The sequence below is a fragment of the Marmota flaviventris genome, chromosome 13 (assembly GCF_047511675.1).
Source record: "Marmota flaviventris isolate mMarFla1 chromosome 13, mMarFla1.hap1, whole genome shotgun sequence".
In the NCBI taxonomy this organism is placed as follows: Eukaryota; Metazoa; Chordata; class Mammalia; order Rodentia; family Sciuridae; genus Marmota; species Marmota flaviventris.
Genome location: NC_092510.1, coordinates 103,348,694 through 103,371,985, shown reverse-complemented (window position 1 = coordinate 103,371,985; position 23,292 = coordinate 103,348,694). Strand labels below are relative to the sequence as shown.

At 54.0% G+C, this 23,292-nt stretch overlaps 1 protein-coding gene across 12 annotated transcripts; it reads left to right on the top strand.

Annotated features, from left to right (window-relative positions):
- The first annotated feature begins 1,367 nt into the window (after positions 1-1,367).
- Snapc4 (small nuclear RNA activating complex polypeptide 4) lies at positions 1,368-22,080 on the top strand. 12 transcript variants are annotated; one of them, XM_071601161.1, is made up of 24 exons: positions 1,368-1,442; positions 3,033-3,237; positions 3,602-3,666; positions 4,663-4,830; positions 4,977-5,102; positions 5,610-5,688; positions 6,151-6,232; positions 7,153-7,257; positions 7,334-7,406; positions 7,766-7,930; positions 9,824-9,971; positions 10,186-10,292; positions 10,455-10,549; positions 13,239-13,333; positions 14,377-14,456; positions 14,709-15,188; positions 15,879-15,989; positions 16,087-16,336; positions 16,700-16,770; positions 17,282-17,395; positions 17,972-17,999; positions 18,610-20,216; positions 21,122-21,245; positions 21,919-22,080. In XM_071601161.1, exons 2-23 carry the CDS (start codon positions 3,108-3,110, stop codon positions 21,236-21,238), a joined length of 4,296 nt encoding a protein of 1,431 aa, XP_071457262.1. In that variant the 5' UTR covers positions 1,368-1,442; positions 3,033-3,107; the 3' UTR covers positions 21,239-21,245; positions 21,919-22,080. The 12 variants fall into 12 exon arrangements, with proteins under 12 accessions (XP_071457262.1, XP_071457263.1, XP_071457258.1 ...); XM_071601162.1 differs by having other exon boundaries at positions 21,702-22,080; XM_071601157.1 differs by lacking the exon at positions 21,919-22,080 and having other exon boundaries at positions 3,099-3,237; positions 18,610-21,216.
- The last annotated feature ends 1,212 nt before the right edge of the window (positions 22,081-23,292 follow it).

The window sequence follows — 23,292 nt, the reverse complement described above, 5'->3', positions numbered from 1 at the left end:
ACCAATTCTTTTTTTTTTTTTTTTTAATACCTTCATTTTGTTTGTTTAGTTTTTTTGTGTGGTGCTGGGGAACGAACCCAGTGCCTCACACATGCGAGGCAAGTGCCTTACCACTGAGCCACAACCCCAGCCCTTGACCAATTCTTCATGCACAAAAACCACACTGGCTGTCCTCTGATGCTACAGCATGTTTTGCATGTTCTGGTCATTGCTTATGACTTAATAAGCTGGCAGCTCTCCACCCCTCCCCTAGCACATTGTAGGCATGGTATGTGAGCCACATAGCTGTACATTTTGAGGTTGGACAGATAAGATTCTAGCACTGAGTCATTCTTAAGAGCTCATGTGGCTGGATTTTCAGACAAGGCATTGAAAGTGCTAGTCACTGTGGAGTGTCCAACAGCCTGCTCTTCCACCCCTCATTGCTGCTGCCATTGGTGTACAGGGGTCAGAGGGACCAGACAGGGCAGTGTAGCAGGACAATGCTAGAAGGTTCTCCTAGGTGCACAGTAGCTCTGGGAAGCCTCTGAAGGGCTGGGGCTCCCGGGGGGAATCCTGAGTCACAGATCCACCTTGAGGCCCTGCATGACAGTATTTTATGGGGTGGAGGGACAGGCTGATGTCCCCTTCACCCACTGGACCCAAAGCAGGGTGGCAGCCCTCAGTTAATGCACCTAACACTTGCTGCAATGTCAGCGGGTGAGATGGGGGTGGATACACAGAAGTTTGCATATTTTTCCCTAGGTATGTTTAAAGTGTTCCAAGGCAAAATCTCTGAAGCACAATCTATGGTGCTGTTTAATCTGTGCCTCTGGGTTTTGAGCTCTACACAAGCAAGACCTGGTACAGTGCAGGCGATAAAATAGCTCTTACCCAAAGAACCAACAGCTTCCTGCTTCCGACATTCACACTCTCCCGCCAGTCCCAGGCTCCTGGGGGGCCCTCACCAGGCCTCACCTTTTGGTGGCTCTAGCTCTTTGACACCAAAAGCCCACCTCATTTCACCCGACAGGCTCCCGCCCCCGACCCGGTACAGTTCTCCAGCCGGCTCATCTTCCATGCATCAGGTCCTGAAAAGAGGCCCGACCCCGCTCTGGCAGCGCTGGGGTGTCCTCAGTCCACGCTGGCAAGCTCAAAGGCACGAACCGCCGGCCCGGCGGCTCTGCAGGCTGGACGTCCGGAAGCACAAAGGTGTGCACACGTAAAGAGGGACTCGGGCCGGCAGGAAGCCCTCCCTCCGGCCGTCACGCAAACCCCACGGGCTACCAGGAGCGAGCTCAGCGGGGTACTGCGCACCCCACACTTCCGCCAATCGGCCGCGGCCTTCCCGTGGTGCTCCGCGCCGCCGGGGCGGGACTTCCGGTGCGCGGCGCTCCACTTCCGCGACCGCAGGAAGCTCGGTGTCTTCGGTCGCTTGGGAGACCGTGCGGCCGTGAAGGCAGGTGAGGCGCAAGCAAGGGGAGGGCGGGCGGCGGGGTCGGGGCCGCCCGGCGGAAGTCGCGCTGTCTTCAGGAGAGGACGGCCGAGTCCAGGAGGGGGCGGGGCGGCCCGGCGAGGCCGCGTGGGCGCCGAGCGCGCGTCGGCCCGGGACCGGCTGGCCTCCCCGGCCCCTCGCCCCGGCGCAGGGCCGAAGTGTCTCCGAGCCCGTGCTTCTGCGGCTTCCTGGGGTTTATCAGTCCCGCCCCAAGGGGACTCGTGGCCCCGGGGAGCAGCTGGGGCTGAGTGGGCTGTCCAGTGCCCGCCGTCTTCTGGGGAGTCTGTGAGGTTCTGCGCTTTGAAGGGAGAGAGGACAGACAGCAGGGAAGGCCGGTGGCTCCTGACGCAGGAACTTGTGGCCTCGACCTCCTTTCTGCTCGGCCTGAGCAGCGTGGGAGCGAGCGGGATGAGAAGTGGCGCTCTCTGTGCAGCACAAGTTGCCTTTCCCTTTAGGGCCGGGCTTCCAGAAGAACACTGCCTGGCCAGTGTGTGCTGCAGATCTGGTTGGCTTCTCGCTGAGTTGAATTCCAGGTTTAAACGAGGTGCCTTAGCAGGAGCGATTCAGCCAAAGGGCCCCCACTGGCACATACTCTCTTTTACTGCAGGGCAGGACCCCGTCAGTTCTCATCAGGGAGAAGCCATGCCAAGGGCTGGGAAGGTTTTTCTCTTTGTTTTTGATTCTGGGTGTGTGCTTATGTTTTCTAGAATATTCTCTGCCAATGTTTTATTCTCCCACCCTTCTCTCTTCCCAGCTTCCTTCTCCCTCCAGACTTTACTCACCAGTGTTCCCTGCACAGAAAAAGTTCCCTGTGCTTCAGCAGATAACTGGTTCAGTGTCAACACTATCACCTGCTATTCCAAGGCTGGAGATAGGGCAGGAAATGGGCAAAGCCTTGCCTCTGGGAGCCTGCTTTCCGGGCCTGTTAATGGCAGTAGCCTAGTTCACCTTGTTTCAGTGACCATTTGTTTAGTGCCTTATGTGCCCAGCCCTGCAGCTCTGGTCATAGGTTCATATTTCACGGGAGCTGAGCATCTGGTCTTAGGCTGCTGGTGACATGGCCCTGCACTTTCTATACTAGGTGACCATTTTCCTTATGGTTGGACCTAGGAGCAGAAACCATGCAGGTAGTCTGTCCATCCACTGCTGGTACTGCTTCTAGCCTTAGCTGGCAGGGGGACATTGATAGGATGTTGGCCCCTGATAGAGCAAAGAGCAGGAGTTCTTGGGGATGCAGAAGGTTGCAGCTCTGGGGTTCCCTAGGCTGGGCCTTCCCTCTGGGGAATCCAGGGCAGGATTCTGCCATCCCCAGTAAGTATGTGTCTGAAGAAGGATGGGTCCTGGCACTTTGATGGTTGTTTGGGGGTTTGGTGTTTTTTTTTTTTTTGGTACCATGGATTTAACTCAGGGGCACTTAACCACTGAGACATATCTCTAGCCCCTGCCCCCCCCACCTTTGTGTGTGTGTATTTTACTTAGATACAGGGTCTCATTGAGTTGCTTAGTGCCTCACTAAGTTGCTGAGGCTGGCTTTGAACTTGTGATCTTCCTGATTCAGCTTCCTGAGCCGCTGGGATTACAAGTGTTGTTGGTTTTTAACACCTCATAATGTATTGTGGAGCAGGCAGAAGTCATGGATGTAGATGCTGAAAGGGAGAAAATAACAAAGGAGATAAAGGAGCTGGAAAGGATTTTGGATCCCAGCTCCTCCAACATCCATGTGGAGGTTTCAGAATCAAGTCTTGATTCGGATTCCGATGCAGGTAAGCCTAGCCATCCTAGAGTGTGGCTGAAAGCGTGTGCACCCTCCGGGTTCTTTTCAGCCTCATGCTGCATAACCAGGTCCTATTTCCTGCCCAAAATAGCCTCTGCCTTTTCCCCAGCCAGAGAGTTAATCCCAGTCCTTTGTTGCTAACTAGCCCATGGGCCTGCTGGTACCCCATCTTTGCTGCCCTCTGGCCTTGGGCTCTAGGGCCCTCTGGGTAAGCATGCTGTCCTGAGAAGAGAGGGTGGGCCCAGAGCTGACTGTTGCACAGACATCCAGGATCTCTTCTATGGGCTCTCCCACAGTCCTCTAGAGGGACCACTTTCCGTTCCCATCATTTCCATCATCACCCTCCAGTACAGTGTATTTGTTTCCAACAGATTCACTGCCCAGTGAAGACTTGGAAGCTGTTGAGCCCCCAATCCTGGTAATTGCTACTTGCCCTTTTTTTTTTTTTTTGCATTGTAAAATTAGTGCATGTTATGAAAACAAAACATCAGAGAGTATTTGTTGTTAAAATTAAAAATTGTCCCCAGAAACAGCCACTGTTAAAAGCTTAGTGGCTGTGCCTTCAGCCTTTTTCCTGAGCTGCTGGGATTACAAGCGTTGTTGGTTTTTAATACCTCATAATGTATTGTGGAGCAGGCAGAAGTCATAGATATAGACGCTGAAAGGGAGAAAATAACAAAGGAGATAAAATGCTAACTTTGTTTCTCCACATCATGCACCTGACTGCCTCCTCAGTTTGTCTTTGTCTTAGTTTACCAATCTGAATAATGGGGTTGCTTGAGCAAAGATGAGCATCTAGAACAGCGCCTAGTAAACACCTAGGTTTGTCAGTTGTTATTAATCATTTTGTGTTTATTTTGAGTTTTACTTTAGGAAATTATTGCAATTTGCTTATTTTCTCAGGTTCATAGGTAAAGTCCTCTTGTATGTTTGAGGGCTGTATTGGCCCTCCTCAGGCAGAGGACACAGTCCTGAGGGCTTTGGACCGTCGCCCTCTGGTGGGTGCATTGGTGTCTCCAGCTCTGGGCTGTGATGCTCTGCAGACAATTTCCTCCTCATAACCTGTAGCAGGTGGTACAGAGAGAGAAGCAACATGAGCTAGCGTGAAGTTCAGTGTTCACAGGAACCTTTCTTTTAGTAATTGGAAGCTACTTATTTTCTCACACTGGCCCTACTTCAAACAATTGGATCTCCCTTTGTTGTGGATCAGGAATAGTGGTTGGGGACTCCCACAGACATGCCCTGCCACTCACCTGAGTCACCTCTTGGGTCCACATTTGGTGCTGTTGCACTGGAGTTGTCTCCATGTCCCAGGTGTCCAGTAGCTGGAATGTGGGTTTGTGTCCAGGGCTGTGGGGAGGGGAAATACCCCTATATCCTATTTCTTCATTTCCTGTTTCTGGCTCCTAACTAGGAAGAAGAAAGGTGGGGTGAGGCCAGCAATGATGAGGAAGACCCCAAGGATAAAACCCTCCCTGAAGACCCTGAAACTTGTTTACAGCTGAACATGGTCTATCAGGAGGTCATCCAAGAGAAGCTGGCAGAGGTCAGCTTGCTTTTGGCCCAGAACAGGGAGCAACAGGTAGGGTTGCCCATGCATGCTGACCCCCCTGATCCTGAGAGTCTGCACAACGATGCTCCTAGGACAGGGTTTTGGTTGGTCTGCTCCCCAGCCACCTCCCCTGTTTGTCCCCAAATGGCCTGCAGTTGGCCTTGTTTATGTTCCAGGAGGAGATCCTATGGGATCTGGCTGGGTCCAGAGGCCCCAGGGTGAAGGACGGCAAGAGTCTACCCCCAAACATGTACATCGGTCACTTCATGAAACCGTACTTCAAAGACAGGGTCACTGGAGTGGTGAGTGAGTGAGGCCCTGCTTCTTGTTGGCAGGGCTCAGCACCTTATGGGGAGGGGCTCTCATCTCCACAGTCTGCTTTGAGTGGTCTTAAGTTCCCTTTGGCCCTTCAGGATGACGTGATCCAACTTCCTCAAAACTTTGCTTTATCTTATGAAAGTCAAGGTCTCCTTCTTGAGTAGGCAAACCATCAGGGGCCTATTTCCCTGAGGTGGCACCATGGGCAATTAGGAAGTCTTCCATGTGGAGGTCCCAGTGTTGCTCTTAGCAGGCCTGGGCTCCTTGTCAGCCCTCATGGAGTCACTGAGTCCCCCGCTGTGCCAGTTGGCTCATACCCAGCTGTCGGCTCTGGCTGCAGAGGTCTAGTGTCTGGTCTACATGTGAGCAGGCACATGAGCAGGCTGGGAGGAAATGGCTTGAGTCCCAGCCTGGGCCCTGGAGGTGCGTGCTAGACCCTGCAGGTGAATGCAGCCTGGTCTGCCACATGGTGACACCATGCGCTCTGACAGGGGCCTCCTGCCAATGAAGAGACACGAGAGAAGGCTGCTCAGGGAATCAAGGCTTTCGAGGAGCTCCTGGTGACCAAGTGTAAGAGCCCAGCCCAGCCAGTCCTCTGAGTGTGGGGACCCAGGAGGCCTTTCCCATGGCCCTGCCTCTCCTAGGCCTATTTGTCCTGTGGCCTTATGTGCTCCCTCAGGCTTTGATCACTGGGACTGGCCACTTGACCTCTTGCCTTTCTCTTGCTGGGTGGGTTCTTTTCAAAAAAAACCTGTCACAGGGGCAGATGGGGACCACCCCAAACCCCACTAATCCTGCCCTGGCTGGGAATGGTCAGCCCTGTCAGACCCTGCTGTGAACTTGGGGTAGGGCTCAGGTGAGGTCCTTTGCTAGACAAGAGGGGCCGGCATCTGGGTTGCATCTCACTGCCTAACTGGCATCCACAGAACCTCAGCACAGCTTCCTCCTCTGGAGGTGGGACCCGTAGTGATGCCCAGGGTTGCATTGGGTCCTGGGGAGTGTGGAGACTGCTATGGTGTTGCTCCTCTGCAGGGAAGCACTGGGAGAAAGCTTTGCTCCGAAAGTCAGTGGTGAGTGACCGCCTACAGCGCCTGCTTCAGCCCAAGTTACTGAAGTAAGTGGGAAAGGCATAGGTCAGCACAGCTTTTCTTGCAGTGGGAAACCTGGGTAGCCATATGGGCTCGGCAAGGTCCAGCATGCATGTTTCCTCACTCTGCCACAGCCCTACCATCCCCAGAGAGATGCTGGTGCTTGAGCTTTACCCTCCTCTGGAGGAGGTAGCCACAGACATTGCTGGCTCAGGCAGTTTCTTCTCTGGGCCTCTGTTTCCCTCATGCATGAAGCCTGCTCTCTAGGTCTGCTGGTGGGAGTGTCACATGGCCACAGGGTATCACAAAGTGCCACCTGGCTGTGCATGCTCAAAGGGTGCTGCTGCTTTGATAATTAGGTTGGAGGTACAAGTTCCTGCCAGAGCTGGGGCACCAGCAGATCCTCTGGCAGTGCCAGAGGAGGAATCACAGGATCTGATCTGGACTGACGGTCCCTTAGCCCCAGGTTCCCAGTGCCTGTGTACACCTATTGCATGGAGGAGGGAGGATGGTGTCTTTTTGATGGAGCAGATGGCATTTGGCACCAGGAGCCCTGGGCCAGACCAGGGGTTTCCGAGTGTTCACCAGCCCCCTCATGGATTGTATATGGTGAGGGTTTGTGGCAGCAACACACATCAAGTCCTTCTTGAGGCTGTGAGATAGCCAGTTCTTCCCTTCCTGGCCTGAATCAGGATGTCTCCAGCTGTCTGCATCTTGTGCACCCAGGTTTGCATGGTCGTCCAGGCTCTGAGGCACTGGCAGCAGGTAGCTACCACCTGTTTCCACAAACACATGGCAGCTCTTGCCCTGGACGATACTGTTCTGACTGTAGGCACACCCCAGAGGGGGTGCAAAGCTGAGGCAGGAGAAAGGGCACTCCGAGAGCCAGTCCCTGGCCCCCAGGAGCATGGCACCATCCACAGCCTGCTTCCATTTTGCCTTTCAGGCTCGAGTACTTGCGCCAGAAGCAGAGCCGGGTCTCCAGTGAGTCAGAGCAGCAGGCCCTGGAGAAGCAGGTTAGGGAGGCAGAGAAGGAGATCCAGGACATCAAGTGAGCCAGGGCCTTCCAGGGCTCCGGGGAGAACCAGCAGGCCAGGTATGAACCTAACACCCTGTCCCTCCTTCAGCCAGCTTCCAGAGGAGGCCTTGCTGGGGAACAGGCTGGACAACCACGATTGGGAGAAGATTTCCAATATCCATGTGAGTTGGACTCTGGCAGCTGGATGTGGGTCACATTTAGGTAGGCAGGCCACACTTTCCCTGGCCTCTTATCCCCTCAAGTCAAAGGCACATCTAGCAGTTGAGAGGAGCAAGCAGCTTCGTAGGCCCCTCGCCACTGGTGTGAGGCAGCTCTTCTGAAGTGGAAGTTTCTAAGGTTCCCAGCTTTGCATGTGAACCTGTCTCTGCTTTTTCGCTGGGCAAGGCCTTGTGAGCTGGATAGATTCCACTTATTTCTGCCCACAGGAGTGGCTGACAGGCAGAGTAACAGCTCAGTCCAGTGCTGTGTCTGAGTGTGCTTGGAGTTGGTAACCCCAATAGACTCTTTCTTGTTGGCACAGTTTGAAGGAGGCCGCAGTGCAGAGGAGATCCGGAAGTTTTGGCAGAGCTCTGAGCATCCAAGCATCAACAAGCAGGAGTGGAGTGTCGAGGAGGTGGAGCAGCTGAGGGCCATCGCAGCTACGCATGGCCACCTGGAGTGGCACTTAGTTGCAGAGGAGCTGGGGGTAAGGAGCAAGACATGAATTCATTCCCACACCACGGCCCGATTGGCCTCCAAGGGCCTCAGTGCTCGGATCCTGCTGCAGGCCCTGACTGCAATCTCTGCCGCAGTGAGCAGCTGTGCTCCAGGCTTTCTCCTCCGTCAGCCTTCTGTGAAGCTTATTTTGTTGGTATTTTCTAGTTTCTTTTGAGTTCTTAGACTGTTTTTCTGCTCTCCCAGGTGAGGTAGACAGCTGAAGAAAGGCCACAGTTCTGAGAGCAGCCTGGTGCAGAATGTCCTTTTTGTGGATTTCTAGAGAATCTTTAGTTTCAGTTCTTGTTGTTTCTTGGAACCCAGGTTTTTCTAGACTTTGGTTTTTCATTTTTAAATAGGTCTCTGAAGTCCTCGCTGTGCTTGTTGTTCCGGTTATGTTTTTTGTTTATGATCCAGTAATGTGCTCTGAAAAATCTTATTTTTAAAAGTTATCACTTTTTTAAAAGATATTTTTGGTTGTAGATGAACACAATTTCATTTCATTTGTTTCTTTGTTTGTTTTTATGTGGTGCTGAGGATGGAACCAGTGCCTCACATGTGTGCAGCAGGTGCTCTGCCGCTGAGCCCCAGCTCTAGTGATCCCTTCTTATGGCAGAGCACATGGCTGTCACAGATAGCTAGACTTGCCAAAACCTGTGTGTTTGTGTGAGAGAGAAAGTGAGCCATACCCTAGCCCTGCTGTCCACCTGCAGTCTTCCTTCCTCAGCCTCCTGAGTAGCCAGGATTTATAGGTGTGCACCACTGTGGCTGCCCAAAATGTTTACAAATTAAAAACATTTCTTGAATTGGGCACAATGGCTCATGCCTATAATCCCAGTGACTCAGGAGGCTGAGCAGGAAGATCACAATTTCAAGGCCAGCCTCAGCACCTTAGTGAGACCCTGTCTCAATTTAAAGAAGCAGAGTGGTGTGTGTGGGGGTGCTGAGATGTAGCTCATTTGTAGAGCACCTCTGAGTTTGATCCCCAGTACTCCTCCCACAAAACAAAACAACAACAACAACAACAAAAAACGCATTTTCCACTCTGAGGGCCAGTCAGGCAAGTTTGGGACTGAGTGTCTTACTTTCAGACAGCTGAAGAAAGGGCACAGTCTTGCCTTGGTCAGTGTGTACCCATGCACACAGCAGACCAGGTTTGGGAGGACAGTATTAGCAAGGCCCACATCAAGAGGTTGGCTGTGCAGCAACCCAGCACAGAGGCATGCCAGCACTGCAGCGAGGGCACCTCTGGGCTCACGCCTCACAGCAGCCTCAGAAGTGTTTGAGAGGAAAGCTCGGAAGCAGACTTCAGGGCTAAGCACTGCCATCCAGCCCCAGGAGTCCTCTGCTCAAGAGCTTGCTTTGAAGAAGAGGGTTCATGTTATGGGAACCTGTCCATAGAAGGCCAGTTTCCCACCAGGAGATAAGCATCAGTTGTGTAGCTAAGGGTTTGTTTGCCGGATTCTCCCTCTTGGTGTCTGGAGCTGTGGATGCCACACCAAGCACCATCCCAGCAGTGCCCATCTTGGAAATCAAGAGCTAGAGGGTACCAGCAACAGGCTTATAGATCTGTGAGGCACAGGGTAGCTCTACTCCTTCCAAGCTGGGTGCTCCCTTCCATCAAGTGTGGGAGTTGACAGGGTGGTTTAGGTATTGTTTGAAGTAGCCATTGACTCAGTATAAATGGTGGAGCCCTCTTCCAGGAGGCTGATGTTTTCCTGGTCCTGGGTAGCGGGTCTGGTGTCGCTACCTAGGAGCTACCTGTAGGAGCTAGAAGAGGAGAATGCTGGTTCACAGAAGCACGTGCCCCATGGCACTCTGGACATCCTTTCATGTGCAGGGCAAAGCCCAGTAACACCTCTGTGCTTTGTTTGGCTTTGGGAAGACCAGCCGCAGTGCCTTCCAGTGCCTGCAGAAATTCCAGGAGCACAACAAAGCCCTGAAGCGCAAGGAGTGGACAGAGGAGGAGGACCGCATGCTCACCCAGCTGGTGCAGGAGATGCGTGTTGGGAGCCACATTCCCTATCGCAGAAGTGAGTGTGCCATATGCCCTAATAGTCTGAGGCCCCACGTAGGCAGGAAAGGGACTTGCTGGGGCAGTTCACCTCTGTGCTTGTGAGAGTTTGGAGGGAAAACAATGGCTGGTCGCCCCAAGTACTGCACAACAGGATCCTTAAGGGTCAGAGTGACTTCTGTGTGCCCATTTGGATGCCAGGCCTCTCAGCCCCACAAACCCTCTATCCATAGTTGTCTACTACATGGAGGGCAGAGACTCCATGCAGCTGATTTATCGGTGGACCAAGAGCTTGGATCCCAGCCTGAAAAAGGGGTTCTGGGCCCCAGAGGAAGATGCTGTAAGTTTGTGAGCCTGAGGAAAGTTGTCTTCAGCGGAGTTCCCCTGGCTCTCCTGAGTGGCCGCTATGCTTGGCATTCGCATCTGAGCCTGACAGGCTCTGGATAGTCAGGTTACAGCTGTAACCAGAAGGTATCATTTGTCTGCCTTTCCCTTCCTATAGAAATTGCTTCAAGCTGTTGCCAAATATGGGGAGCAGGATTGGTTTAAAATCCGGGAAGAGGTGCCAGGTAGGAGCGATGCCCAGTGCAGAGATCGGTGAGTTGCATAGCACCCAGGTGAGGAAGGGCTTGTTTGGGTCACTCTCCTTAGGCTACAGGGCAGGCCAGATGGCTGACCCAGGAATGCTATGCTGTCAATGAGGAGGGTGTGGCCTAAGAATCTCTGCATACCAGAATAAGCTTTGCTTTTTTTTTTTTTGTGCTGGGGCTCTCTCACTGAGCAACACCCTCAGCCCTTTTTGTTTTTTATTTTGAGACAGGGTCTCACTAAATTGCTGAGGCAGGTCTCAAATTTGCAATTCTCCTGCCTCCACTGCCTGAGTCACTGGGATTATAGGTGTGCCCTGGCATGGATAAAATATTTTTTTACAACCCAGACTTAGAAGACATTTGTACTACTAGTCAACCAGGAGTACGATGCTGGCTTCACTTGGCAGCTCCTGGTTGGTAGATCTCCTGCCCCAGAAAGCAGGTGGGCGAGGCTCCAGGCAGCTACTGCAGCCTGCTCCTTTCTTCCCTCATCTGTTTAGTAGCTCATTGAGATGCAGTTCCCGAACCTCACAACTCACTCTTTTGAAGTGTGGAGGCTAGCAGTCTTTATTGTACTCATTGAGCTATGTGGCACCACCACAGGACTTTTGACAGTCTCATCACTCCAGCAACCTCAGTGACAACACTGAGCCTGGGTCAGAAACAGGCACAGCTCCAAAGAATGCACACAGGTGGCCAATAAACACATGAAAAGAAGCCATCATCACTATTCATTACCAAAGCAGTCAGCACCATAATGAGATACCACTTCACACCCAGTAGGGTGAACGTTATTTTTTATTTTTTTTTAAAGAAAGGTGGGTGTGGTGACATTCAACCTGTAATCCTAGCTAGTAGGGAGACTGAGGTAGGAGGACGGTGAGTTAAGGCAAGCCTCAGCAACTTAGCAACTACCGTGTCTCAAAATAAAAAATTTAAAAAGGGCTGAGGATTAGTTCAGTGATAGAGCACCCATGAGTTCAATCCTCAGTACTGCTAAGAAGAAAAGGGGAAAAAAAAAAAAAGTACTGGTGAAGATGCAGAAGAGTTGGAGCCCTTGGGTCTGGTGGGGACTTGGGGTGGTGCAAAACCCGGCAGCTCCTCCATGGTGAGCAGGGTTCTACCCTGTTCAGTCAGCTTTTTTGCTGTAGTGACTAAAAAACCCAATCAGAACAATTCTAGGGGAAAACAAGTTTATTTGGGGGCTCACAGTTTCAGAGGTCTCTGTCCGTAGAAAGCTTGCTCCATTCCTCAGGGCTCTAGGTAAGGCAGAACATTGTGACAGAAGAGTACAGTGGAGGAAGGTGGCTCATGTGATGACCAGACAGCAGAAACTCCACTCACCAGATACAAAATAGATACCCACCCCAAAGGCCACGCTCCCAGGGACCCACCTCCCGCAGCCCCACCTATCCACCTCCAGCCCCCACTCAGTTAATCCCAACAGGGATTGATTCAGTGATTGGGTTAAGACTCATAACCGAATCATTTCCTTCTAAACCCTTTTAAACCTTGCATTGTCTCACACATAAGCTTTTGGGGAACACCTCACATCCAAACCATAACATACCCAAACTAATCAATAGATACAAAACCCGAAACAATTGGAAGCAGGAATTCATATACTTTGACAGCTGTATTTGAAGAAGCATTGTTCCCAAAGTGGTTAAAACAAAATGTGCCATATGCATGCAGTGGAAGACTACTTAGCCTTAAATGGAAGGAAATTCAGCTATGTACTGCATTTCTGTAAATTCTGATGCACATGTGAACCTTGGAAACACTCAGAACATTGGTGTAGAGTGTTTGTTTGGTTTGTTTTATTTGGCATATTGGGGGGCAGTACAGGGGATGGAATCCAGGGTTTCACGCATGCTAGGCAAGCACTTCTGAGCTGCATCCCCAGCTGCATATATTTATGTGTACATATCCTCATAAAATATCCACTTTATCCAAAAATGTCCAATTTTTAAAAACATTTTGTTGTAGATGGACATAATACCTTTATTTTATTTATTTATTTTTATGTGGTCCTGAGGATTAAACCCAGTGCCTCACATGTGTTAGGCGAGCTCTCCACCAGTGAGCTTCAAACCCAGCCCCCACAAATGTCAATTTCTTTTGGCCATATCCTGAGGGTGGAATTGCCGGATCAAGTAGTAACTGTGTTCAGCCTTTTGAGGAACTGCCATACTATTTTTAAAAATGTGTTCCCAGCGCAGCCTGGGGTCTAGTATTCCACATCCACACCAGCTCTTGTTTCTCTGATGGTAGCCATCCTAAGGGGTGTGAAGTACTGCCTCGCTGGCTTGGGTTTGCATTTTCCTATGGCTAGTTCTGTGAGATCTTTGCATGATGTCTCTGGGCCAGATATACACATGTATATATGCACTTATCTTTGTTGAAATCTTTTGCCCATCTTTAAAATTACTTGTCTTTGTGTTATTGACTTATAAGAGTTCTTCACGTAATCCAGATAGAAGCCCCTTATCAGATACGTGATTTGCAGATAATCTCCCAATCTGTGGCTTATCTTTCTGCTTTCTTTGAAGTAGAAAATTATTAAATTTTGATAAATTTGTTTATATTTTTCTTGTGCTTTTGGTGTTATGTCTGAGAAATCGTTACAGAAGCTGGACAGCTGTGGAAAGTATCTTGGCATCTAAATTGTCCCTTTATTTCCATGTCCCTTTCAGATATCTCAGAAGATTACATTTTAGTTTGAAAAAGGGGCGATGGAATGCAAAAGAAGAGGAGCAGTTAATCGAATTAATAGAAAAATACGGTGTTGGTGAGTTGTGGAAGTGTTCGCTCCTCTAGATCCTGCCAGCCTGGAGCTCATGGTGAAGGCTTGCAGATCCTACAGGCCTATGGTTCACTGCTGCCTGAGATTAGCTCTCTGGCCTCATTTCTTACTGTTTTGACAATGGTGGTGGTCTCTCCCATTACAAATTTGGGGGGGTTTGTTGTGTTGGTTTTGGTGCTGGGGATGGAAACCCCTCATGCCTGCTAGGCAAGCCCTTAGCCACAGAGCCACATTCTGGCTCCCTTTTATGAGTTACTGCGTATTCACTACAGGAAATCTAGAAGTAGAGTAAGGCAGCCACCCTAGACCCGAGGCACTGCTGTTGCCGTGTGCCCACCACCACTTACCCTGTGCAGCTGCTACTCAGCCCTTGCCTGGTCTTGTGACCTGCTGCTTAGCTCACTGTGGCAATTGCACTGACCACTCTCCTGCCTTCAGTGGCTACATTGTATTTCCCTGGAGTGCAGAACATACCTTATTTAATCAGCCTTTTCCTGACAGATATTTAAATTCTTACTACTTCTTTTGTGATTTTTAGCTAAATCTTCACATTTGTAATATCTCCTCAGAGTATCCTAGTTAAGGAATTGCTAGGCTTAAGGATATCCAAACACAAAGACTCTTGTCACCTGTTGTCACACTGCCCAATAAAAGCGGCTCCTGGTTTCCCTCCCACCCAGTACTACCTGGAAGGGGGCATAAATCCCTGGAATGTCCAGTGTGCATGGAGCCTGATTATAACAGATTGTGGGAGACCCACGTTTAGAATGTGTGGGTGACTTTTCCTTCTTGGTTGCATGTTTGCCAGTACTTCCCTGATCACCCCAAGACTCGGGTGCTGCCAAACTGCAGGTGCACCAACATAAGTGACGTCTGCTCCTTGCCAAGCCTAGGAAGCTGTGCAGGAAGCCCTTCCCCAGGAGCCCAGGCTCAGCTCCTGCAGGCAGCAAGCCCTCTTTCCAAGCTGATGAGTGTGTCCTTGGAGAGAATCAGGATGAAGCTGTTTCCATGTGGTTTTGCTTTTGTAGGTCACTGGGCGAAAATAGCTTCTGAACTACCCCATCGCTCAGGCTCCCAGTGTCTAAGCAAGTGGAAGGTCATGGCTGGGGTAAGACACCTGTTTGTTTGGGGAGCTTTCCTGAAAGTCAGACAGAAGGCCCCATCACCTGGAATACCTGGGGGAGGGGAGGGGAGGGGCCTTTGGTTTTGGGCCCTGGCATTGGGTTGTCTTCAGGCCAGGGGCAGAGGGAGACCAGCCTGGTCAGCAGCTGCTTTCTACCCCTTGAGGTGTTCCTGTTTGAGGGCCTGTCCTTCAAACCTGGGCAGCAGAGGCCTCCAAGTGACCCTTTCCTCCACTTAGAAGAAGAAGAGTCTCCGGAGGAGGCGACGGCGGCCCTGTCGCAGAGTCCGCTGGAGCTCCGATAGCAGCAGCAGCTGTAGCACTGGAGGTGGCGGCAGCGGCAGCAGCAGTAGCAGCAGCAGCAGCGAGGACCCAGAGACAGAGCTAGAGGAACCCCGGAAGGGCCTCAGAGGGCCACTGTCCCCAAAGTACACAGTGCCAGACATGGACCTGTGGGTCCCTGCCAGGCAGAACACCAGCCAGCTGCAGAGGGGAGGGGCTGGGGGCTGCTCAGGACACCCTGCTGCCTTCACTGGCCCTTCTAAGGAGTTTGATGCTACCCAAGGTTGCAGTAGGGAAGCTTCCAGCACAGCCTTGGCTCCTCAGGAATTGAACCAGAGAGAGGCCCCTACCGGGATCCACAGCCCCGTCCCGAGAGGTGTCCAAGACCCACACTTGGCAGACCCTCACCCAGCAAGCCTGGAGGAGCCAGCCTCTGAGGTGGGTTCCAGGCCCCTAGGTGCATCCCTGGATGTATGCAAGGGGAGAAGTGGGTACCCTGTACTCTTGGTGGCCACTGAGGCCGGTGTTCAGTGACACTGTGGCAGCCTGGTCTGTGGCCTAGCCACCAACCATGTTCTTTCATTGTGCATTAGAAAGTTCTTTTTTGGGCTGATGTTAGAATTGCCCATGTGCAGCAGCCTTTGTAGAGAATAGCAGCCTCCAGTGTTCCCAGCTCTGCTTCAGAAGCCCAGGGGAGACCTGCTTCAGGGCCATGGCTGAGTGGGCACTTGGACTGGGAGGCATTTGTGAAACTTTACATCCAAGTTAGGGGACAGGGAGGAGCCATTTTCCCCCATCTGTGTGACATCTCCTGTGCAGGCTAGCCCAGCTAGTCACGTACATGGACTTGTCGCCCTCTGTTTTAAAAGAGTTGGGGCACTGGGTGCAGAGCAGTGGTGCCCCAGCTGCCCCCGGGTGGAGCACAGCCCACAGCAACACCCTCACCTCGAGGGCCGTTTCTGGCAGCCTCTCTCCTGGGAGCCAGGCCTGGCTGAGGGCTGCACGTGTCCTGTGCAGACCTTCCCAGCGTGGAGTGGCGCCCATGGCCTGCAGGCTAGGCTCTGGCCCAGGGAAGTCCATAGCAGCACAGGCTTCAGGCCCCCACATCCAGCCTCCTCTCCTGGTCAGGGTGGACAGCATCTGCTGAAAGTACCCCTGATGACAGTACAGAAGGTGCTGAGGACCAGTATGGCTGTCCAGAACCGCACACTGGTGAGGGCCCAAAGCACTTACATCCTGGTATGAGTGGTCTCTTTCTTGTCTGTGACCATACATTGAGGGAGTTGGGGATACTGTGGCCCTTTTGGCCAGGGGCCCAGGTGCCTTCTTCCTGCAGAAGGAGAGGCTGAGGCAGCCGTCCCCACCTGACTCACCCCCAGGGCCTGGCCCTGGTGACGGCATGGCTGGGCCTTACCTATGGCAGCTGAGGCATGGAACCTTCCAGAATGGACAGCAGCACCGGAGACATAATCTGCACCGGAGGCTCCTCGAGCGTAGACTTCTGTTGGCTGTGACACCATGGGTGGGTGATATCGCCCTGCCCTGCGCACAGGTCCCCCCCAGGCCTGCAGCTGTGCACACTAGAGGTACTACCCATGTACTGGGAGCCTCCTGTGGGGGCTGAGGGTGGAGACAGGGTGCCTGGTGGTCTATCAGGAGTCTGAGAAATGGGCCATGCCTGGGGTCAGGCTGCTGGGAGGGGCAGAGGCAACTGTCCCCACAGGTTTGAGGAAACAGGGCCAGCCTTCCTTCTGCCCTTGCTGGTCTTCCTGCTATGTGAAGGGACAGCTGTGTGGGGTTCTTTGGGTAGTGGGAGGGCTTCTGTCCCTTGGTGCTTGTGTGGGACAGGGTTCTGGCTTCTCCTTGCCCCTGCCTCTACCACCTTGAGAGATCTCGGACTCCCAAAGGCGACCTTGGTAGCTGGAGCTGTTTCCCTTGTGTGCCCTCAGCTAACACCATCAGAATGCAGTTAGAGCCCGCCCGGCTGGCCAGCACCCCAGTGTTCACGCTGCTGATTCAGGTGAGCCACCTGAGCAGGAGGCTGTTGGCTTTCTTCTTTTGGTGGAGACTTGAAGTTTGCCAGGGGTTTACTTCTTGAAGTCTGGGTTATCTAAAGTTCCAGTCCTTGGAAACAGTCCTCTGGGGTCTACAGCTTTCAGCAGATAAATATGGAAGGGGCAGCTGGTCATTCCATTTAACCCCTTGTGTAAAATGGGGATAGGCACCAGAACCCCAGGTCTAAGTGGAGGATGAGCAAGAGGGAGGAGGCCTGGTGCACACTCAAAGGCTAACCAGAAGGAAGGGAAGGCAGCCTTGGACTGGGGCAGCCCGAGAACCTAAGTCCAATCTGAGGGCACCCGGAGCTCTGGTGGCCTCCAGCTGGCTCCAGCCAAACCTTGGGCTGTGATTCTGATCCTGAGGGCAGCCTCGTGGGGACTACAGTCGGGGCCACGCCCCTCCTACTAATAACTTAGGCACTTGGACCCTATGGGGCTGGGGAGGGGACGTGCCCTTACCCCAGTGTCCCTCAGCTGTTGCAGATCGACACTGCTGGCTGCCTGGATGTTGTTCGTGAGAGGAAGACCCAGCCACCCACATCACTCCAGTCTGGCACCCAGGGCCTGCCACCACATCTTCTGCAGGTAGCAGCCTCAGGGTCCAGTTCCCTTGGAGGAGTGGGGCCCACCTCCCAGAGCAGCCTTCCCTGCTGTGCTCCTCCAGGGAGGGAGACCTATGCATGCCCACAGTGAGGGTCTGAGCCCTGACAGGCTTCTTGGCGAGTCCCAGGCAGGTGCAAGCGGGATGGGCATGCCAGGTTGTGGACCTTGTGCCTCTCCCAGGACACCACCTGTCCTAGGCAGAGGTTGGGAGCTGCAGGCACCTCATACTTCAGAAACTAAACACTCAGGCTTAGCAGGAGACCTGGCCCTGGAGCTGTCTCCTGGGGAGGCTGGGAACCACAAAATGGTATCACATCAAGTACGGCTTCATGGTCTGCACAGGCCACAGACCCCACGCTGCGGCAACCTCCAGATGAGCTCTGGCAGGGGCGCCTGCTCCTGGAGCCCCAGCATCAGGCTGTCAGCCACTGTCACGGCCCCTGAGCTCTGTTCAGAGCTGGGCTGAGGCTCTAGAGAGTATCAAAGGTCCGTCTGGGTGGGGAGAGGTGATCTGAGCCCAGCGAGGACATCCTGCAGGCTGACTGTCTCTTTCCTTTTCAGGCTCCCTCCTGTGCCCAGAGCACCCCAGGTACCACCCCCACACTTCTCTCTGTCTTGGTGGGAAAGGCAGCATCTGCCACACTGGTGCCACAGCTCCAAGCAGCACAGCCTGTGGCCCTGTTGGTGGGTGTCTGTTGAATCCCACCCCGGGGCCAAGAGCTGGCTGGGCAAGCCCAGGGCTGCTGGAGTCCTTGCCTGCCTGCCCTGAGGCAGCCCAGGCAGAGAATCAGGAGGCCAGAGGTTGCCTCTAGCAAAGGCTGTTCCTAATGGCAGTCACCAGTCACCCATGCCAGCAGAACCTGGTTCTGGACCTGTCCTAGGACTTTGAGGGGACAGTGCTTTGTCACAGGAGGGGGAACAGTGGGGCCAAATAGCCCTGGTCTGGAAGATTCTTAGGGTTTAGGCTAGTCTCGGGCCATTCATTATTAAGCAGGCTGGGCTGCCTGTACTGTGGTCAGAGCATTGGAGTTTGAGGGTCTATGAGGTGAAACATCTGGCGGTAAGCAGCTGGAGCCCTTGGTCTAGAACCTGACTCCCATCCCTTCTGTGAAAAAGCTGCCCCCTGCAGGGGCCTCTTGATGTCCCTAGGTCCAGAGCCTGGGGCTTCCCATCAGCTGTGGATGTCTGTCCCTCTACAGGATGCCCCTTCCCAAATGTGCCAACCCGGAATGCTACAAAGAGTGCCAGCCACAGAGGGAGCACAGGACAGGAGTCCTGCCAGGCCAACTCCACCTCACCCCAAGTGCCTGTGGCGGCCCCACGCGGTCCCCGACCCAAGCCTAAGACTGTATCAGAGCTGCTTCGGGAGAAGCGGCTCCGTGAGGCTCGTGCCAGGAGGGCCACCCAGGGCCCAACTCTTCCTCCCCAGCTGCTGGTCTCCCCTGTGACCCTTGGGCCCCCTGTGCTGCCAGCCCCTCAGCCTCAGGGTTCCCCAGCCACAGGTCCTGTCTCCAGTACAGACTGCTTTGGGCCTAGGGCCCCCATGGCAGCCAGTGCATGCCCGTCTGGCTGTTGGCAGGAGACTGGGGTTTCAGACAAGGACGAGGGACTCCCCACCCTACAAGCCTTGCCTCTCAGTCCCGCCCCAAGCCCTGGCCAAGTCCCCGTGGGCTGCCCTCTGAGCATTCTGGGACAGTCTCAGGCCCCTACCACATCCCGGAAGCAGGGCCTACCTGAGGTTCTGCCCTTTTTCCCCGCAGCCCCCAGCCCCACTCAACTGCCCATGCAGCCCCTCAACCTGACGCCTGCTCTGGGCACACACAGAAGTGGGACCCCCCTGGCAGCCAGCATCCCCTTGCCTGTCACCTGGGTGCTCACAGCCCAGGGGCTGCTCCCTATGCCAGTACCAGCAGTGGTGGGCCTCCCTGGTCCCACAGGGCTACCTGTGAAGCTCCCACCACCCTGCTGTGAGGCTCCTGCTTGCCCCTCACAGCCCCAAGCCAGTGTGGACACAGAGCCAGCCCCCTCTTCCAGGACTGACACCTCAGCTCCCCCAACTTGCCCCCTATCCCAGAGTCCTCTAGAAGTCGGTGGTAATGTTCCTGGCGCTCTTGGAGAGGCCCAGGTGGTCAAGGAGGCTGCAGTGCCGAGGACGTCTTCCCAGACCAACTGCCCTGAAGCAGAGCCCCCCCAGCCCAGCCAGCTCTCTGCTTCTGTTGGCACTGGTCCCACAAATGGCTCAAGAGGGACACTGGAGCCTGGGGGGCCTCTGGGTCTAGAGAAGCCACAATTGTCTGGGTCCGAGAAGGGGGCCTTGGATCTGAGCCTGCTCTCCCTGGAGAGTGAGGCAGCCACACGGCAGTGGCTAAAGGGACAGCAAGGGGTTCATGTGCCCCCACTGGGGAATAGGCTACCCTACCATCCCCCCACCCTGTCCAGCCTACGAGCACTGTCCAACCTCCTGCTCCACAAGAAGGCCTTGGAGCACAAGGCCTCCTCCCTAGTGGCCAGTGGGGCAGCTGGGGCACTGCAGACCTCGTTGGAGCTGGTGCGGAGGCAGCTGCAGGACAACCCAGCCTACCTTTTGCTGAAGGCACGGTTCCTGGCAGCCTTCACAGTGCCTGCTCTCCTGGCCACCCTGGCCCCCCATGGCATCCGTACCACCCTGTCAGTGGCCACAAGAGCCAGCTCTGAGAGTGAGGATGAGGACCTCCTGAGTGAGCTGGACCTTGAAAACAGGGACAACTGGTTAGGCTGTGCATCCAGTAGAACACAGGCAAGGCCAGCAACCACGGTCCCCATCCAGGTAAGGGTGCCAGGCTCAGCTGCACTTTCCTGCCTACACGTCCTTCCTGCCTGGCGTGGCAAGTTGGGGCTGATGAAGTGGCACAGGGACACTGGCTGCATGTCCCACAGGAGGAAAAAGCTGGCCCACGCTGCAGAAACTCAGCCCTGCCACTCAGGGTCCCCCCCCCCCCCAAGTGCTGGGTGGGTGTTAGGAAGAGCTCGTGGTAGCTGAGCTGGCCAGCTCTGAGCTCTGCCCACCACAGGCACACACCTGACCCAGGGCTTCTGCTTAGGACGTTTTCTCATCTGTGTTAGCAATACTTTTCTTTCTTGTCCCACCAGAACCTTGAAACAAAATGTTGGGGACATTGTTGTGGCCTCCTGGCTGCCCCTAGGGAGCCACAGACACCAAAACCCCTGCCCCTGTTGCCAGGTGTCAGACCTTTGTGCCTGACCAGGGTGGGCTTCAGCCTTGCAGGGGTACCTGTGGGCAGCAGCCTCCAGTGATGCCCTCCCCAGGATTTCCAGGTGCAGCCTTCCCCTTCCCCCTGAGGTGGTCGCTCCCTTCCCAGGGGGGCCAAGCCCTGTTCCTCAGCACTGTCCCTGCTGGCCCTTGCCTCAGAGCAGAAGGCTGGCCATGAAGGGTTTCCTTAAAGTGGGTTGGCGATGCCTTTGTGAGGGAGAAAGCCCCCTGTGGGCTCCAGGAAGGCTTGCTGCAGCCCCTCCCTGGCTCAGGTCCTGCTGCCCTGGCTCAGTTCACAATGTGCCCTGTCCTGAGTGAGGACAGATCCAAGAAACTGGCCTGTTCTGTTTGGGTCAAGACTGGCTAGTGCTTTCCCCTCAAGACCCTTCTCCGTGCCCCCATCCACTGCCCATTGTGGTAGGGGTCACTCTTATTTGTCCTTGCCTGGGCTCTTATTTCAGGGAGCTCTGGTTTCTAGCGAGGGTGCTGTTCCCTCCCACTTGGATACCTTTGATGACCTTGATGTGCTCAGGACCAGGCATGGCCGGCATGCCCGGAAGCAGAAGCCCCTGCTGTGAGCAGCAGGTGAGTCCCAGGCTCTGCAACCAGGAGAGCTGGGTGCCTCCTCTGTTGGGGAGCACCAAAGCTGAAGCCAGGTGTGAGGGTCCACAGGCTGTTTGTGTGTATGGGCCTGGTAGGAACAGGGCCAAGTCACACAGGCTCTCTATCCTCCCACCTACCCACCCTGTGTGCTTCAAGGCCTCTGCACAGCTGTCCCCTCTGCCCATAGGATTACAAGGCTCCTCCCTCCCCTTGCTGAGTCTCCACTCCATCCATCCTGGTGTCACTGATTATGTCACCTACCACACGCTACCTGTGTAGTTATGGTCTACCCATGGCCTTGAGCCCATAAGAGCACTTTGCTTTTGCTCTGGCCCTTGTCCTGGACAGCAAGTGCCTTATAGGCCCTGGTATGTTTGGGTTGAGAAGAGGGAGTCAGGTCAGCCCACCCAGAGGCAAGAGCAGTTGCTTTGACCACAGGACAGGTCCTGGAGCTGGCAGGAGTGGCAGGATGATGTGGCGGAGGGTGGCAGTGTCCTGGTGTTCCAGCTGGTCTTCTGTGCATCCGACCCTGGGTTCCAGTGCCTTTCCCCATGTGGCGCAGTGTCGCTGGCCGTACTGTCTGGGGTCTGGCTGCTTGTACTGGGCCCTCCTGGAGTCGAGTGCCCCCCACCATCAGTGTGCTCCTGTGTTTCAGAACAAGGACATAGAGCCCGCGCCTACCCCAAGAGCCCATCGTCCACCGTACAGGAGAAAATAGCCAGGGTCTGGAGAGCTGCTGCCTGTAGTAGGCAGGAAGAAACCCAGCAGAGTGGCCACGTTGGTTGTCCCAGGCTTGGCTCAGTGTTTGAAGGAATAAAGTAAATGTTCGATTTTTCAATTAAAAAGCAAGACAAGCTTTTGTGATTTTGTTGTCTTAGGGTACCGGGTGGTAGACCCAGACTGCCACCACCAGAATTGTACCACCCGTCAGCTCTGGGGATGCATGGGACACCAGCTGGCTCAGCCTCCTTTGCTGGGCCTTGAGCTCATGGCCCCTGAGCTCTGGAGAGGTTAGAGAAGTAGCTCCTGTCTGTTTTGTGGAAACAGGCTGTGGCTCTGGCCACACTGGCCCCAGACAGCGTCCCCAGGACCAGTGGCCACCTGCCTGCCCACAGTCACAGCAGCGGCTCCCTCCCTCTGGTGGTTCCTTTCCCGTGGGCATTTCCTGGCTCCGGGCCAGAGCCCAGCCATGTGCCTGCCCCTTTGCTTTCCCAGTCCTGTCTTCTCATGTGGCTTCCCACTCGCCCAGGCCTGGGACCCTCCTGTGGCTTGGTTATCATCACTTACTTCATTTTCTCACTGGAGATTTCCAGCTCAGAGAAGTAAAAGGAGGGGTGCCTGTCCAGGTCCTGATCGTTTGGGGACCATCACAGGCACTGGACCCGCCCTTCTGCTATTAGGCTCTGCTGCTGCAAGTGTACACCGCCACCAGTATCTAGTTTTCCTCGTTGATTCCTCTAATCTGCGGGTTGTAGAGTTTTCTTAAAATTTATTTCCAAATACTTGGGAATTTTCCAGATATCTTTTTGTTGCTAACTCCTAGCCTAATTCTGATAAGTCTGAGAACATGACCTTAAAGTATATTTGTGGTCCTGGAGATCAAACCTAGCTACAGTTCAGTGGTACAGCTCCCCTAACCTTTTTTATTTTATTTTGAGTCAGGGTCTTAAAAGTTGCCCAAGCTAGCCTCTAACTTGGAATCCTCCTGCCTCAGCCTCCTAAGTCCCTGGGATCACAGGCATGTCCACTGTGTCCAGCAGTGTCTTTATTCTTCAGAATACACACCTGGGGCTAGGGGAGTAGCTGAGTGATGGAGCACTTACTCAGTATGTGCAGGTCTGGCTTCCATCCCCAGCACTGCAAAGACAAAACCCCAGAAAAGACACCTTTGTCCCTCATGAACAAATGGGATGCTCTAGGCAGGGGAGCCCCTGCCACTTCCCTGCTGTGACAGCACAGCCTGGGTCACCTCTGCAGTCGAGGAGGTGCTTCCAGGGCCTGGAGCTGGAACATCCCTAACTGCCTGCTC